Source organism: Passer montanus, unplaced genomic scaffold (genome assembly GCF_014805655.1).
Source record: "Passer montanus isolate IOZ18808 unplaced genomic scaffold, ASM1480565v1 scaffold18, whole genome shotgun sequence".
In the NCBI taxonomy this organism is placed as follows: domain Eukaryota; kingdom Metazoa; phylum Chordata; class Aves; order Passeriformes; family Passeridae; genus Passer; species Passer montanus.
In genome coordinates, this window is record NW_024365381.1 from 11,380,030 (window position 1) to 11,397,406 (window position 17,377).

At 42.7% G+C, this 17,377-nt stretch overlaps 1 protein-coding gene across 7 annotated transcripts in view; it reads right to left on the bottom strand.

Annotated features, from left to right (window-relative positions):
• The window catches only part of MAPKBP1 (mitogen-activated protein kinase binding protein 1), a 109,145-nt gene that overhangs the window by 7,624 nt on the left and 84,144 nt on the right, over positions 1-17,377 (bottom strand). For 2 of the 7 annotated variants that reach the window (XM_039704842.1, XM_039704843.1), the window contains 8 exons: positions 17,147-17,316; positions 15,416-15,561; positions 14,839-15,009; positions 13,864-13,942; positions 12,016-12,326; positions 10,156-11,217; positions 6,877-6,962; positions 951-5,860 (listed from right to left, as the gene is read on the bottom strand). In XM_039704842.1, coding sequence (XP_039560776.1) covers positions 5,567-5,860; positions 6,877-6,962; positions 10,156-11,217; positions 12,016-12,326; positions 13,864-13,942; positions 14,839-15,009; positions 15,416-15,561; positions 17,147-17,316 — 2,319 coding nt within the window. In that variant the 3' untranslated portion in view covers positions 951-5,566. Of the gene's footprint in view, positions 1-208; positions 363-950; positions 5,861-6,876; positions 6,963-10,155; positions 11,218-12,015; positions 12,327-13,863; positions 13,943-14,838; positions 15,010-15,415; positions 15,562-17,146; positions 17,317-17,377 lie in introns of those variants that run through there. The other 5 variants (XR_005627051.1, XM_039704845.1, XM_039704848.1 and 2 more) reach the window with 5 other exon arrangements.

Consider the following 17,377-nt stretch of genomic DNA (forward strand, 5'->3'; position numbering starts at 1 on the left):
CCCATGCTTCTGGCTGCATCAGAGCTGGGAGGGCAGTGTGTGTGCAAGGAACACACTTACACCTGACTTTGGGAAGACTGAGCACCTTCATGCAGAACCAGGAAGGAATCTGGGCTAATCTTACGAATAAGAGCAAAGATTAACCAAGGGGTTTTTGGTGAGGTCACCCAAAACTGAACACCAGTCCTGCTCCACAGCTCACTCATACCTGAGGTACGCTGAGGTCCATTTCTTCAGAGCTGGCCAGTGGCTGATGGCGTTGCGAATTACACAGGGTTTATTGGGACTCACCCACTCTCGATAGAACTCCAGCGGGGACGGAGGCCTATCAAGATAGGGTACGGACTCCGGCCAGCCCAGCTCTGTCCAGGCAAACAATAAACAGTGTTACTCAGCACCCCGGGACAAGCAGCTCCTGCCAGCACACAGGCTTCAGGTGCCTCACCACGCTGACACCAAGCAGTGCTCCCCACGCATCCATAATGCCTCTGATAAAACCCGGTGTGTTAGGACAGTTTCAGAGGCAGTTGGAAACCTCATGCCAGCGCCTGAGAATAAAGGGCCTATGCCACAGGAAGTGCACCTCCCACACAGAGGTGATACCACAGGATGATTTTATGGAAGCTGGAATAGTGCTTTGTTTTGCTACTTTACACACACAAAAAAAAACAACCATTAAAGGAGCGTTTTCTAGAGTTTCGCTTTCTTCTTGCCGGGGCCTTTCTGCTTCCCCTTGACCTCGGAACCGCCACATGCCGGCAGAACAGCGAGTGCCGCTGATGGCCCCACGCACCGGGCAGGCCGGGCCCCAGGGCCGGCCCAGCACCACTGCCCGCCCCGGGCGGGATCACCGCGGCCTCCCCTCCCCGCCCCGCTCCGGCGCTCACCGCGGGCCTCCCGCGGGAAGGCGGCCTGAACCGCGGGCGCGGGTCCCGAGTGAGCCGCGCAGCTCGGTAACAAATGGTCACGTTTTTATTGAAACAGTTTAAGACACCAAGTACAAATGGATACAGAGTTAAAAACAGCTCCCGGGGAGCCTCACAGTGCAAAAAAAAAAAAAAAGAAAAAAAAAAAAAAGAAAGGAAAAGGAATTTTTAATTCGTTTCCCAAATAATAATTAAAAAAAGGACAAAGTATTATTTTACCTATAGCCGAAAGTATAAAAACACGCATTTATAAATAAAGCAGGAAGGTTTTTTGTTTGTGTTTCAAAGGAGTGAAGGGAAAGGCAGTGCAGGAAGGGGCACGGGGGGAGCAGCGCCTGCCCGGAGCTGCAGGGACGCGCCCACGGCTTGTTCCGAAGGCGGGTGCCCCGCGCGTGGCCCCGTGTGACACGAACACGGCCGCAGCCGCCCCGCGTCCTTCACACGCAGATCTGAAACAGGGGACACGCCCGACCTACCCAGAGAAGGAACCACCTGCTCTCTCGGGGGGCTGCTAGAAGACCTGTCTACCATTTCAATGAGGTTTTTGTCACTTACTGTCCTGGATACTACACATCCAACGGGCTGGGGGGAAGACACTGTATACATGCATGAATTTAGGGTGTTTAAATACCTGCACTTCTTTTTTTTCTCTTATATATAATTATATACATATTCGTTCTTCTTAAAAAATTAAGTTGGTATGTTTCTACTCCCAGAAAGAAACGTCCCAATTCCTCTGAGTCATGATGAAGTCTGCAAAATGGGTGGGCTGGAGAGGGGGCTGCTGTAAGGCCATGCCCCAGTCACCACCTGGGAGGTGGCATGGAAAGGAGAGGACAACCTGAGAGAGGAGGTGGAAGAAGGGTGGACTCCCATACACAGCTCCTGAGTGCTGCTGAGCGATGGGGAGGAGGAAGGTGTTACCTGCTTGCAGCAGGAAATACAACAGTTTGCTGCCCTTCCAGGTCGCAGCCTCCTACTGTCCCAATTCAAGAGAGCCCTTAAACAAACTGAGGGGGTCCACAGGCAAAGCAGTACTATTTGCAAGATGGAAAAGAAACCTAAAACTTCTCATTTGGACCAGGAATGTTGGGTTGAAGAGGGGAAAATATATGTAAAGAGGATAGGTAGATCCAAATTATTTTTTCAGGCTTTATGTTAAACAACTTATCATAATACAGGTATCTTGCTGTGCCTATGCTAACACCCACACAAACCAGTAAGAGGGATCACAAACCATTAAGAGGGATAGACTCAAATTTATTGCCTCCTCTGACAAGCCTCTTGACTTCCCAGGCAATTACCATTCATTATTTCTCTACCTGGCCCAATGGACAGCCTGCAGTGAAACGTTCACAAGGTGCAAATGCAATGCATTTATGCTCTTTTTGTTCTGTAAACTAGAGGTTTTAGGAATATTTCCTACTGCCAGCAATAGGAAGTTAGCAGGGAACAATTAGTTAGATCAGTCTTAAATTATAAAGAGCAACACTATCCCCTCACCCCTCTCAGCAACAAACTTGTGGCACCAGCATATCCTTTACTGGGCTTCTAATCAATTCAAAACATCAAAGCCTTGAACAAGAAGCTCAGGACTTTGTCATTTAAGAAAAAAAAATAGTTGCTTAGAGAACAGTTGCAAGAGAAGAAGCAAGAGGCTTAATAGAACATATTTAAAAACAAACTCCTTCCCATTCATCCTTCAATTACAGATCACCATCTCCAAGTCCTAGATCTACTTTCCTGAAGCCTTTCGGTATTGCATCATTCACAGGTATTGGCCAAATGGTGTTCTTCAGACCAAGACCATCTCTACTTCTACTGTTTTCCTGAGTCTCCTACATACACTATTCTAAATTTATTTTAAACTACACAACCATTCTCCAACTGATCTACTTGCCCAACACTTTTCTCGCCATCATTCTGATCAGATTTTACCTCTGGTTTTCTGTATACAGCTATGACTCCAAGTAAAATCCATTCCAGGAAACAAAACCCACTCTGATCAGCTTAAAAATCAGATTTGCTTCACACAACTTATTTCCAAGGAGCATTGTTTCATATCTCTATGCCAGCTTTGCTGGTTCTTGCCCTGTACTTTCATGGTAATTTCATTCTCACCACTCAGCTCTTCTGTATCATCTCTGAGCTTTTTGTGACTACCTCAATGTTTAAATAATAAAATGGTATAAAATTGCACAAGGAAGTAATATAAAGGACCCTCAAACCATTATCAACAGTACCAAAATATACCTGGGTTCAAGGGGCTGCTATATTTCCTGAGTGTCTTGTGGCCCCAGTACAGCAAGAAATTCCCTGTATACTAGGACATATGTTCACAGTCTGAAAGTGGAGGAATCAGTCACCTCAAAAGCAAGCTTGACCCACACTAACTGCCATCACAGACCCAACATGACTGTTATCACACATTCCACTCATGGCATCTCCAGCTCACCTTTTCACTGCCAGAAACTTCCTCTCTGGTTTCCAACTCACCTTCCTTTGCAAAACCTGTCTGTGCAAGAGAAGCTGCCCATGGGACCAAGCACACCAGCTGATTCAGCAGAATACAGTGCAGAGACAGGACTCAAAAATAACCCCTTTAAAGTTTCAGTACAAGCCCATGGAAGGAAAGGTTAGCAAGGACACCTGAAACATGATTAGGCAGATTTCAATTACAGGCAGAAGGAGCTGGAAAGCTCTCAAAATGTTTCCCATACTGCCATGTCCTGAAGCACTCAGCAGTGATCAGGCAGCAAACCTGTTAGAGGAGAGACAGAACTGCAGATTATTCAGCCCTAGAGTTACTCAGGAGAAACAGCTTGTCCTGTGCCAGTCTGGCCAGACCAACAGAAAAAAGGCTGCACTGCAGGTGTGCCATCACAGAAAGACAGAGAAGTCAACAGTCCACATTTCCAAGTGCTACAGGGTTTCAGAGAAACAGCAGCCAGGACAGTAAAATGAAAAAAACCCTGCTTCCACCCTGTAACCTCTGTAACCAAGTGATGCAGCCTCTGAATGACTTCCACAGATGCTAGCAGTCTCTCTCTCATCAAATTCTTGTTGCTTGCATTAATTTTATGAACTCAGATTACACTGTGCTGTCTTAGAATAAATGCAAGACTGACTGGAGATGCAAGAAATAAAACACTTTGTGTATTTTCCCCTGTTGTTGAAAGGAGCGGGAGTAAGGGGGAAGGTGCTGAAGAATTTCATTGGTTTAAAATTGTTATTCTTAGCTTATCTCATTGACCTAAAAAACATCGCTGGACAATTTTAAGCCACAACAGACACAGGTTAGCATGGCTTTAGAGAAGCTCCACAGGGCAAGAAGAATATTGCACATCCAAATGCAAGAAGAAAAGATGCTGTTTCTCAGACCAGAAACTCATGAAAAGCAAAGAGGCTAGAGGCAGGGGAAATGGTGGTCATTGCACCCCAAAATATCTCATTTGAAATTCTTAGGAAATAATTTTGTGAGGGGATTTGAAATAGCTTTACAAAATGTAAAAGAATCCCAGCTTTCTTGGGATGTAAGTATTCTGTTTTCACATAAAGGCAAGGAGAAAACATTTTCCTATCACAGTGAACAAATGACACAGATGAGCCATGGCACTGAAGATCATCTAACCCATAGTGACACTGTATGAGATAGAAACCAGCTTTTCCATGTCACTTCTCCAAAAATAAATCATAACAAAGTCAACATCCAATTCCTAATCATGAAAGCTGGCTGAAACAAACTTTCGTATTGTATCTAAATCCAATTTTTAAAATGTCTGCAAAAAACCCAGTCTGAAGTATTCAAATTCTGGATTAAAAACACCACTATGATTCATAAAGTAATCTCCAAAGCACGGCCCAAGGGATACAGAGCCTTTCCCTGGAGGTGAATGCAGATAAAATACAGTGTGAGGACTGTCTTGACACAATAGCAAAGCAGACAGGGTTGTCATAACAACAGCAGGATTACTGCAGGGAACAAAACTAAGGCAGGAAAAGCAAGAACAGCAAGGCAAGATCTAAGCAGAGAACAGTTCATTAATTGCACAGACACTCCAGCCTGTCTCCCTGTTGGGGATTTATAATACAGAGATTGTTTCTCGCTGGGATATGGCAAAGGGATTGACAGTTTTTTTAAAGGACAAAGGTAACAGCCACAAATGTGGCATAGAGCAACAGTCAAGAGAAATAAATTAATAAATAAACCCATAAAAAGTCTGATTCTTGATTCTCATGAAGTCTTGGAGAGGAAGGGGTTGGCTTCACATGGACCTTTGCTTTTAGTCAGCAGTTCAGAATTTCTTGGATAAACTGGATTTTCTTTGTATTTTTAGGTGTCAAACATCCTGACCTCCTGGCTATGAAGAAATTTAAAGGCAATTTCTCCAAACTCCTCTTTCAAGACTTTGTTTAGAGACAGGAAGTTGAAGACCATTGGGAAACAAATATTAAAACTGTGGCCAGCACATTGCTAAGAATTGGAACAAGTCAGTTGCAGGAGCCTGAGGAAATCAATTTATAAAGGTATCCCCACCAGCCATAGACCAGCTGATGGTAGCATTGGTCTGAAGCTCTCTTTGTGGTCCTCTTCTTGCGATTATTTCTGTGTATTCACAAACACCTGAAAGCCACCCCTCTTAGAGTTTTTTGTCCATGCGTCGTTCCACAGCTTGCAGCAATAGCTCCGAGTACTGTTCCAACAAAGCGAGTGTCTGCTCGTCTCCCAAGCTCTTGGGACTCGGTAGATTGGCACCACATCCCTCATTCAGTGACCTAGGGTTATCTTGTGGCTTCACCAGTGCCTCCTTGTCTTTTGGAAGCTCTTCCGCATCCTTCAGAGAGTCCAATTCTCTCTTCATTGAGGAGAATGTTTCTGTCAGGAGGCCTGCCATTTTATCTTTGTCAGTAGAAGATTCCATATCGTTTAGTACCTGAAAACAAAGAGGAAGGGAAAACAAGGAATGCTTTGGGGTTCAGGTAGAGCACCAAGTAAGTAATTTTAGCCCTTTAGGGAAGCAAAGCCATAAAGACTTGAAGACCAATCAAGTCTACTTTTCTTCAACATTTGAGACTGCCCATTTAGACACACAGCAGGACATGCATCCAATACTCCCTAGCTGCACAAAATCCAGAGGCATTAGTCCAATAGGACAGAGATAAGAAGCACATTTTTGGGCAGAGTTCCCCTTATTGTGGGCTTAAGGAGGTACTGTGTTTCCCAACTGCAGCACAAGGCCACAGTCACTGGTCCCTCCTGTCTGCCAAATGCAGCTGGTCCCAGGAACAGAGCAAGGTAAGAGAGCTTATGCAAGTGCTGTGGCCAGAGCTGCAGAGGACCACGTGGCAGATGTTCACCATCAAAGTCTCACACTCATTGCAGGAGACCTGACAGATCAGTGCTAAGCAAAGAAACAAAGAGCTGTTATATTGCTCTGCATGTAGCTCTGGTCTGGAGGTGAGAGGGACAGGAGAACAGCTGCATGTTCTTCTCACAGCTGGATTCCCATGGTATCCCACATTTGCTAATCCTTTTCCCAGACATCAAAGACAAAGAACAGATGGGGTAAGAAAACTCAAAGCTACTGTAATATTTCATATCCCTGAAATACTGTATAACCATTAAATAATTCCCTAATACTCCTTTGAAAAAGAGCATACTGTTATCCTCAGTTTACAGATAGGCTAAACAGACTGAAATTAATTTATTTGCTCAGAGTACCATAGCAAACCACTGGAAAATCCAAGAGCTGGAAATCAGGAGCTCCTGCATCCCTGGTTCAACCTGAAGGTGCAGTCAAGTGGACAGCCAGGCAGATTGTGTCACTGAACACACAGTCAAGAGAACACCTTGAGGCAGCAAGCACTTGCACTCTGTGTAAGATGTCTGTGGGCTGTAAAGCCCAGCTACTGTACTGACCTGACTGTGTGAGGTCACTCAGTCACTCACCCTGCGGTAGAGGTGAAGGGCTCTGCGCATGCTGTGCTGGAGCTCAGACACCACGTGCTCACACTGCTCTATGCTGATGCCCGACTCTGGAGGGGGGGAAAACATAAAGCACAAGATAAGGCACAGACCCTCCATCACCCAGAACCTCACAGCTTGGTAAGAAAACAGGTTTTTTAATGCATATCTGAAAGACCATGCACACGCAACTTGTCATTCAATATTTAGGGCTGGTTTGAGCAAATTATTCAATAGACACATTCTGTATGAGCTTTCCTTCACACTAACTAGACATGCTGCTTGCTTCAAACACCCCTATTTTTCCAGTCTTTGGACTCTCCAAAGTCAGCAATGTTTTTCCTGAGACTGCACATTTTTGTTACAGTCACAGATTACCCATGTGATTTCCAATTACAATTAAAGCCATGTTTGTATGAGGGCTTCCAGTGGCATGAGGGCCTGATCCAAGCCCTCTAATTTGGCTTCTACCTAGTTAGAAATCTACAAGCTTCCCCTCACACATCCTTCTGCACAGTGTATTAAAAGCACAGAGGATGATAGATTATACTGAATTATTGCAATGTTCTCTAGCGAGGACTGAGCTCCAGAGGAGCTGTGACAAGCAAACTTAGAACAGAATTGCATTCCTGAGCAACCCATGACATACACTGCTGATACACCATAATCCAAAACTAAAAAATAAAAGCAAGCAGCTGAAGGACAGATCTTCTGCCTGTCCCCACCAGGTATTATCTCCAAAACATATGTGGAAGGCCTGCAATATTTATACAATAAGCACTTTCAGGAGTTAAGACATAAACCAAGAACAAAGACATAGACTCACAAACACAATCTTCAATTTGCAAAAGTCTGGACAAAGGACATTCAACTTTCTTTAGTTACCCAAGCCCAAAATTTTGTCACATTAGCATTGTTATTTCTGCAATTCTAAGAACATCTATGAACAGACTGGAGAGGACCTAAGCTAATTTTATTAATACATCTAGATGATGCATAAACAAATACAGTTAGAAAAACATCTATTATACACAAACAAAAACATCTACAAAGAACAAAGACGCATGAACAAATCCTTCCATCTGCATCCTTTGATCCTAAATCACCCATGGAGTCTGAGAACAGTGGGCTTCAGTGCAATCCAAGATTCTTGATTTCTGACCCCCTCCTTCCCTCTTTTTGTTTGAAACCCAGCTGTTTCTTCTCATTTCTCTTTTCTGAATTTCTCCTCTGATCATTGTTTTTATGCTGGTCTCCAGCTCTGGGAGGCTCCAGTCAGGAGAAAGATCACAAAAACTGATATAAATGCTTAAGTAATAGGCATTTTCTGCCTCTCTGGTGTGCAGAGCAGAGATCTTCAGAAACTAGCAGAGAATATTAAACACAGCAACAGTATTAAGCACATCTACAGCATTTTAACTGTAGATGTCAAAATGCTTTAATAACAACAATTAAGTCTCTTTATTTGCAGCTGTTATACAAGCAGGGAATGGAAGGACAGAAAAAATAAGTGGAAATCCAAAGTAGCAGTGCAAGTCAGAAGCAGAACAAGTCTCTATCAACCCTACAGTTTTCATCTAAACTGCCACATTGTGGTTCCCAGAAGCCACAGTAAGTTGTTCACAGCAATAGCCAACTTGGATCTAAACAGCTTTTCCAGCATCTACTACTAAAAATTTGGGAAACGTGGTCTGCAAGAAGCTTAAGGCTGACAGCTGCCTATTGAAAAAAAAAAAAAATATTGTGATCCACAGTGCTGTATCACTCTAACTCACTAAAGGATGCTGTTAAATACTCTGTCAGGGTGTGCTATGTCTTGGGAGTTGTTAAAAAAAATAAAATCAATATGAAAAAATAAACTTGCTCTCTCTCTGTGCTACCTGTGTTAATTCTGCAAACTGACCAAAAACCATTTGCAAATCTAGAAGAGAAAACTCAGCCTAAAGAGCACAGACAACAACAATTCTGCTTTAGAATGTGATTTCACAGCTTCAGGCTGCATCTGGTGCTAGAAGAAACCTCACCCCTGCAGGGGGAGGGTCTGAAAATTTCAGTTGCACTCACTATTCTTCAGAGCAGCAACAGTATGATAACTGCAGGTCCCTTAGACAAAACATCACATTTCCTGTTTTACATAATAGTGCTTCAATCTTAAGGTTTTTGATTCCTCTAGAAATGCAAAAAGAAAATAACAGTGCATCAAAACCAGATTAAACCTTCTGCAATGTTTTGGTGCAGAAATGTTGTGATTAACCATAATGTGTTGCACCATTCTGATGAATGGTGCACAGCCTGGCACCACAGAAGGTAATTGATCACAGGGTTACAGAGCTATCCCTTCTCAGATATGAGTAAGAACAACATAACAAAAGGGATAAAAGCTGTACAGCCCCTTAAGGTACAAGCTATCAGTGCAGTGGTTAACATTCAGCTTTCTAATGTACAACTCAGAAAGGTATATTTCCTTTCTGATTGTGACACAAAAGAAAAACCTCAGGAGATGATATGGAACTAAACAGTGCCACAAACTCTGCCACTGGAGGTTTTCCTGTCTTGAAGGGCAGGATTTCTGCTTCAATTTGAACTTATCTGCTACTTTGCATTTGATTGAATTACCTTAAACCGAGACTTGTAACAGATCTTAGAGCTGTTTTCAGCAGGTGAACGTTTTTGATTTTGTACCTTTTTCTCCAAAATAGACATAATTTAAAAATTAACTGCACATTTTTTATGTTCAAACCCTGCACATATTCAGTTTGCAGACATGTCTTCAAAGCAAAGTGATAACAGCGCAAAGAGCTGCTTAAACTCACAGGTAGTTACAACAAGGAGCTCACTTGCATGAGCTTTATCTCATAGCAGAAAACTGTATCCAAACCTTTCTGGACCCTGCACACTTGCATATTAACAAAGGAAAGTTTGAGCTGCCTGGCATAACTTCACTGTCATTATTATCTGTGCTTGCTTGGTTCTGTTAGCACATGTTGGCCTACACCTTCATTTGCTGGCCAAATATGCTCCAAGAGGAGGGTGAGGGATGTGACCTACACATTTCAGGAAATTCCCAGCATATCAGCTTTTAGCATTGACCACAAAGAGCCCTTCAAACCTGAGGTTTGATGGGCAATTTTACAGCTAAATCACTAAAATCATGACAATTTTGAGGTCTACAAAACCAGCTAAGAAGGACTGTCAGACATAAGACCCAGAGGAAATGGAAACTAAAGATTGAGAAAAAGATGTTAGATTGAAGAAGTGTCTCACCATTGAGGGGATGGTTTATGGAACGAGACAGGTGCAGACAGGACGAGACAGGCCAGAAGCTGGACGTAAAGAAATGTGATGGGATCGTGAGGCGGTTCACAAAGACAGGAGACAGAAGGGGGAAGATAAGATATGGGTATCCATGCACACCTGAGACCTGTGCCGAGGCAGTTATAGCTGTAGGAGACCTGGGCCTGATGGGGTCTAGTGGGCAAAGTCCAGGTTGGCTGTCTAGCACACAGGCGATGCCGCTGATCCGCTCCCTGCCCCTGGGCAGTGTGCTCTCAGGAGATCTTAGCTGCTGGCCCTCTGACACTTCCCTCAGTTTTAGACTAGTGACCCCTGGCTCATCCTGGCAATCTGTCCTTGAGACTGGATAATCCACTGGGGTCTCCTTAGCAAGCCCTGTTGAGACCTCTCTACCAGGAACCAGAAACCCAGCAGTTTGATTCTCCCTCTTGGAGGTTCGGACCTCAGGAAAAGAGGGTTTCTTTTTAGAGGCCCCAGCAGGTGACTGTGGAGATGGTGGCTCAAGCAGTGTTTTTGTTTTGGTAGTGGGTGAGAAGGAGGCCAGTGTGGGTCTATCAGGCAATGGTTTGGGAATGTCAAGAATCAGATGTGCTCGGTTTGATGATGCCAACTTGCTGTGAAAGGACTTGGGAGATGAGCAGTTTACAACTGGCTGGAGTGCAGGTTTCACTGGAACATTTTCTTTCACTGGCAGCTTAATCTTCTCAGCATCTGATGTGGAACTAAATTGTGTCTTCTCTGTCACTGGAGGACTAGTCCTCCCATCAGTCAACATTTCAGTGGAGCAACCAAGGTACAGATTTTCCCCTACAGATATGCTCCTTGACATCTTAGCCCGGAAGCTGGTTGTGGGGTTCATGTAGGACTTTGGTTTTGCAGCCCTGACATCTTTGGCCAGCAGAGCACCAGATCCATCCATCTTCAACATACTGGCTGATAACACCCTGCAATTGTTAGGTCTGGGATCCTTCTCAACCACCAAAAGAGTCTGAGGACGCTGCTTGGCAGAGGATATCACTCCTGGACCCTTATCTGTGAAAATTAAACAGATAAACATACCAAAAATAGACAAGAGCCTGCAATGAATTCCTAAACTGGAATTTAACGTGGCTCAGCTCAGCCCCTGAGAGATGTGTACAAACATAACTACTACTTCAGGTTAGTATCACCAAGCCTCAACAGCTTTCTTTTTTTGCCATCCCTCATCCTGCTCATTCAATGCTGCTTTCCTCATGAGAGAGATTTGTTCATAAAGTCTATGGTCAGAAGACCTTGGACCACTGTGACTCTTAAGAGAGAGGCCAGAAGAAGCAGGCAAAAACTGATATATGCTGTTGTGGTGATCAGGTAGGTGGCTTTTTTGGTTTTTTTAAACAAACTTATTAACAGTTAGTGTGTTACTTGTTTCAAAAATAGAGCTATTTCACACAGTGGGCATGGATACAATAAGCTCTCTGTTACTGTCTCCTCACTCTTTCTCTCCTCCCCACCCTGGGGAGCTTCAGTCTTAGCTTGGAGCAACCACCCACAGCAAGAGAGAATATTTTTGCAAATACTTCATTTCACCCTTGCCAGTGCTCCTCCCACAGATGCCAAACAAGTATCAGAGACTGATAATTGGAAGACAAGCATCTGCATTACAAATAAAAAATATTAAAACATATTTTAATTAATAATATTTAAAATATTTCCCCTTGACAGGCTAGGAGTTAGAAGACATGTAAAGTCCGTAGCTCAGAATGCAGAAAGACAAGCTTAATTTAAATCCTCCACTCAGATGTCCCCATTTCATTCTCGGCTTCATACCATCATTCCAATGTGTGTCCTTACCCTCATGCACGAGGTCATGCACTGACTGTGCCTTCCTCATGACTGCATTCACAGGGCCTTCTGGAAAGGAGGCAATAACCCGTCCAGGAGCCATACCAGCTCTGCTGGGCTCCAAAGCCGATCTGCGCTTCTTCTGCACACAGGAAGCTCGATTTGAATTTACATTCTCCAGGAGCTGGCTGTTCTCCGATGCCTCACCAGGATGGCTGCTGTCATTTTTCAACAGGTTTGGTGTAAACTGACTGGACTGGGTTGGTGGCTCGATGGGCTTTGAAACCAGTGTCAGATTGGATGAAGAGAGTGACAATCGTCTAAAGAACACAATAAAGAAATCCCAGTTAAAACAAGCAAGTGTGTTCCCCTGGATAGACAGGAACATGCATTAAGTTTCTCTGGAATTAAGAACTCCTCCCTGTCTGGACTTTGAGTCAAAAATGCCCTAAGCTGTTACCACTTAATTCTACTCAACCCTGCAAGCTCTGGTCTTCAGGCATTTGACTAGAGACTGTGCAATCACAGATAGCATTAGGTTGCTGTTTCCAGGAGGACACCATAAAAAGTGAAGACAAAAGAGAAGGAAAAATTTCAGGCACAGGAAAGACTGGGCAAAGTCAGGTCAGGTCTTTTCTCTCAGCTCACCTTACTAAAATTTAAATATTTTCAATTCTAAGATAACCCTAAAAGGAAGTAAATATGCTTTCCTAACATTATGAAAGCATAATGACTAGGAAAGCTGGTCAGTATCTCCAAGAGGAAAGCCTAATTTCCTCTCCACTTCAGACAAACACAGTGGGCTTACTTCAGAAAGGAGGCAACTTCCTGTCTGGCATGTTTAAACAGCTGAACAGATTCAAAGCCCAGAGGTTTACATAATCAAAAACTACCTCCCCTGTTACATCTTTAGAGCACCAGTGACTTCCTTCACTCATCACTGCAACTCTCCAGAAGCTTACACAACAGCTACCATTGGTTTTCTTCCCAAATATATATGAGTCAGACTAAGAAGCACTTCTGACAGCAGCATCAGCAGCTGAATATGGCAATAACAAACAAATCTCCCTACCATGCTGAATCTGGACACAGCTGGTGAACCTCAGAAGGTGTATTCAAATCTGCTTTGCCCTATTTAATGAAATTCCTTTGAGCTTTTAGGTTGTCATTTTAGAGGAATACAGGAGTATTTGTTTTGGTTTTTTTTTAAAATTTATGAACTCAAATCAACAAAAGCATTGACCAAGTTTTAATTTTTTTTAATTTATTTGTTTTGTTGGGATTTTTTTTTAATAACAAGAAAAACAGCTTGCAGAGGCCTTTTGGAGTTCTTTAGGTTTGAGGGGGTTTTGGAAGAATAATATCCTTGTGAGGCTTTTTGTGAGACACCAGAACACCCTGTGAAGGCATGGGACCGAGAAACAAAGATGAGTAAGAAAGGACTGTAAAACAAAGGAAAAGTTGACAAATCTACTTTCATTGTCCAAGCTGAATGAAATGCAAAAGAATAAACAGAGCATAAACAGTGAAGAGTAAATTAGATTATTAGTGATTCCTCCAACTTAATCAACCAAGGCATTAATCATGAAACAATTAAGCACGTTGTTGAAAGAGGGAAAAGGACAAACAATAGTGTTACATTAGAATAAATAGAACAGCTAAAGTGATTGAGGATAACTTGTCCAAATCACAAGAGTCTGCAAACAGCCTGCCAAGGGCTGTGCTAACACTTTGCTGTGCCTAGGCACACCAAAGCCAGAAGTTTGTTCAGCTATTTTCACCCAGAACCTAGCGTGAGACCTACTCATATTAGTATAAATACACAGACAGAAACACTCAAAGCAAGCAGAGCCATACCTGAGAGCCGGGGACTGGGAGAGAAAGCGAGAGGAAATGCTGAGGGTTTCAGTTCTTTCCAGATTCCGACATGAGCCACCTAAAAATTTTGGTTAAAGGAGAAAGAAAAATGAGCAGTTTATTTACAGAGCATTCTCTGTAATTTTTTTTTTTTTGTCATAGAGACTATCAAGTGTTCCCTTGACATCCAAGGGGATTTTTTTAAGCTAAAGCCACAGAGAATAAAATAATTGTATTTCCTTTGCCTTTAGTATTCTACTTAGATTACTCTGCCTTAAGCTGCTACTCTCCCTAAGGGTACGCCTCCTCCTTTTTTGCTTCCCTTTGTGTCCTATCCTGGCTATAGGACTGTGAGGCACTGGCATGAAGCAGAAAACAAGCCCATCAAAGAGGAAAAAAATAAAAGGGAAAAAAAATTAAAGGAAAAGAAAAGAACCCGAAAAACTCACATAGATATTGCTGCCTGCAACCATTATCAATTCTAAAAATATATGCTTTGTTCTGGAGTTGGTGGATAAAGACAAACCAGCTCTTTTACCACTCTGATGTCTCCTCTTATTCTCTCTCTCCACCCAGCTTTTCAGCCTTTTCTTTTGTGACACTGGCTATGCTTTGATGCACCACTAGAGGCCACTGCGTGTCACCTATGCGGGGGTGAACGCGCCCTCAGTACCTTCCTTTAGCAGGCAAAACCAGTCCGGGAGCAATGTAACAGCTCTTTAGGATTCCAGGGACAATACTCAACACAAACTGACACAGAGCCCAATCTCATCTATACAAATTAACACACAGACCGATGAAGTTAACAGATGTCACTCTTCTTTAAGCCTCATACATTGTTTTCCATTTTTTCCCCTCTCCCCATATACACACATCCATAAAAGCCTAGCAGAACCTGTAGCCTGTTTTGGTTCATACAGGCGAAAAAATCAGGAGCGACCTTACAAAGTCTTCCCACTGAAAACAGAGATGTACCTTTTCCATCGGTGTTGCTCAGGGTCCCAAAATGCTCCTTGAGGAACTTTTCCTGATCAGGTATCTGAGGAATTTCTCCCTCAGGCATGCTAGTACCCACATCCTCCTCTCCTTCTTCTCCCTCCAGGTCTGAAACACCATCTACACTTAGAGGTTCAGTGCCTTCAGAATCTGGGAAAAGGCAAAAAATCCCTAGTGCTGTAAAAACTAAATCAGAATAATATTAGCCAAATTTTAAAAAAAAATCAACAAGGATGCTAAATTGAACCTACAATGTTAAAGTCAGTCAGCATTACGTGCAGTAATTCTCTAATCTAGCATATCTCACAAACAGTATAGCCTATGGCATAATCAGTACTAAACCTGCCTCTTTGGCTAGCAGGGTAAGAGAAAGCCAAAGGTGCACAAGGAAAGAAGTAAAGTGCACCCACTCCTGCTTCTACAGTGGCTTCATTGAGGTGTCTGTTCAAATGCTGTAGTGAATCTGTACAGCAGTACCAGTGTGACTAAGGAGTGTGACCTCAGACCTAAGAGCTCATGTATAAATAAATACATTTATAATGGCTTTGCATCTCACCTTCATTCGGATGGTCTGGGCTGGACAGACGACTGCTGCTGTAATCTACAGAGCAGGCACTGTCTGGACTGTGTTTGTCTGGGCATCCATTACTGTGATAACCTCTACAGAGCTTCCCATGGGGCAATGCTTTTACCTGGAACTCACTACAAGAGAGAGAGGAAGATACAGCACTAGAAGAAGTATTTGTTTACATGTAAAGAAGCACATTTTAACTTTAATAAGGCCTTACCTGTGTTAGTAAAACCTTTTATTACAAATGTAAGGCTTTAAAGAGAAAAAGAAGTTTATTTCTGTCATCATAATACAGTATATTTTTTGCATTTCATTAAGCTTGGACATGGAAGTCCCAAGGGGACTGTCTGATTTTCTAGGCGTTGTCAGTTCCCATGATTACCAGGCACCAGCAGCACTCTGCTCTGGCTTGATTTCCAGCACAAGTGAGGAACAAATGTAGAGGTTTACATGATGAAAAAGGGAGTGAAAGTGGGCCTACACCTACAGGAGAGAAACTCTAGTTTGCTATAGATTTAAGCTCTAATACACTTTTTTCCCATGTTCATGACCTCCTTCTTTGGGCAAATTCTGTGATGCAAAATACACAAGATTCTGGCTTTGAGAAAGACTAATTTACTGAAGAACATCATACAAAAATACAATCTTGTATCAAAGGGTTACTGTTTTCTGTTGCAATGTCATTGATCTTATTTTGTTAAATGTCACCAGCGCTGTTCTTTTGCCTGATGCCTAAGGACTTCTGTTTTCCACTTTTTGAAATACTGTGGTTTCAAATGTACTCCAAGGCAAGGTAGGATGCAGAAGTCAATCAACAGAACTGAATGGCAACTACCCCTGGCAGCTCCCATACACTGTAAACATTGCCATATGTCCAGTCTGTATCCAACATCTCCAGAGGGTCTCCCTTTCTTACATGATGGAGCAGCACATGGGTCTACTCTGTCCAAATGTTATTATCACAGAATTAAAAATTAAAAATAAGCTAGGCAAAACCTAGCAGCCTCAACTGCAAAATCTTGGCATGCACTCTTGCTTGAAAGTCTGTCTAAATCTATCAGCCCTGCTCTCTGTAACATGACAGAAAACAAAGGAAATTAAACAGCTACTAGTATCAGGTTAAGAGGGAAGGGAAGAACAAAATTCAGGGAAGAAAAATAAAAGGGAGCACAGAAAAATTAAATTATGTCAAATTAAAACAGAAGAAACAGCAAAGGAATAAAAAAGATCTCCAATGTCCTTTTCAATTCCATCTGTATTGTGCCATTCATTCTATTTCCCACAGAAGAGTAACCACACACTAGGTTTGCTAAATTCTTGCCCAATTTTCATAAATAAGTGTTCTGTCATTTCTCCTGGGTAGGCATTTCACTGCTACATATGTGTCACTGTCAGTGACTTTTCCAGCTTCCAAGTTTTCCCTTGCTATTTTCAACCCAGATAAGGGAGAAAGCAAAAAGGCTACTCTCAAGTTGTTTACTCAACAAAAAAAACTTGGAGGAGACTGTTTATGCACAGTTCCCTCAGAGGAAAATTATTTTAATGGTGCCTTCTTAGTTTCATATTCTTCTAGCATCCATCTGACATAAAACTCTCAAATAAACATGCCTGACATCAATTAGGCAGTAAGTCAAGTCATCAAAGTTACCACACAAGCTGCAAGAAAACCAGAACAGAAACATCTGAGCCATGTACAGCAGAGAGCTTATTTTTAACCTGCTAGAGTCTGTGGGATGGATTTCATCTTGGTCAGGGTAGATTACACATTCCTCACTCTCAGAAGGTTCCAGTTCCTGAGAGAAAATCCCCTCTTCACAAGACACAAGCCGAATCACTTGGGGTCGTGCACAAGACCCGTTATCTTGGGAAGGTATTGAGCTGCCAACCTGGTTTAATTAAAAAGAGAAAAAACTAGATATTACCAGTGTTTTACCTTACATCAGCAAG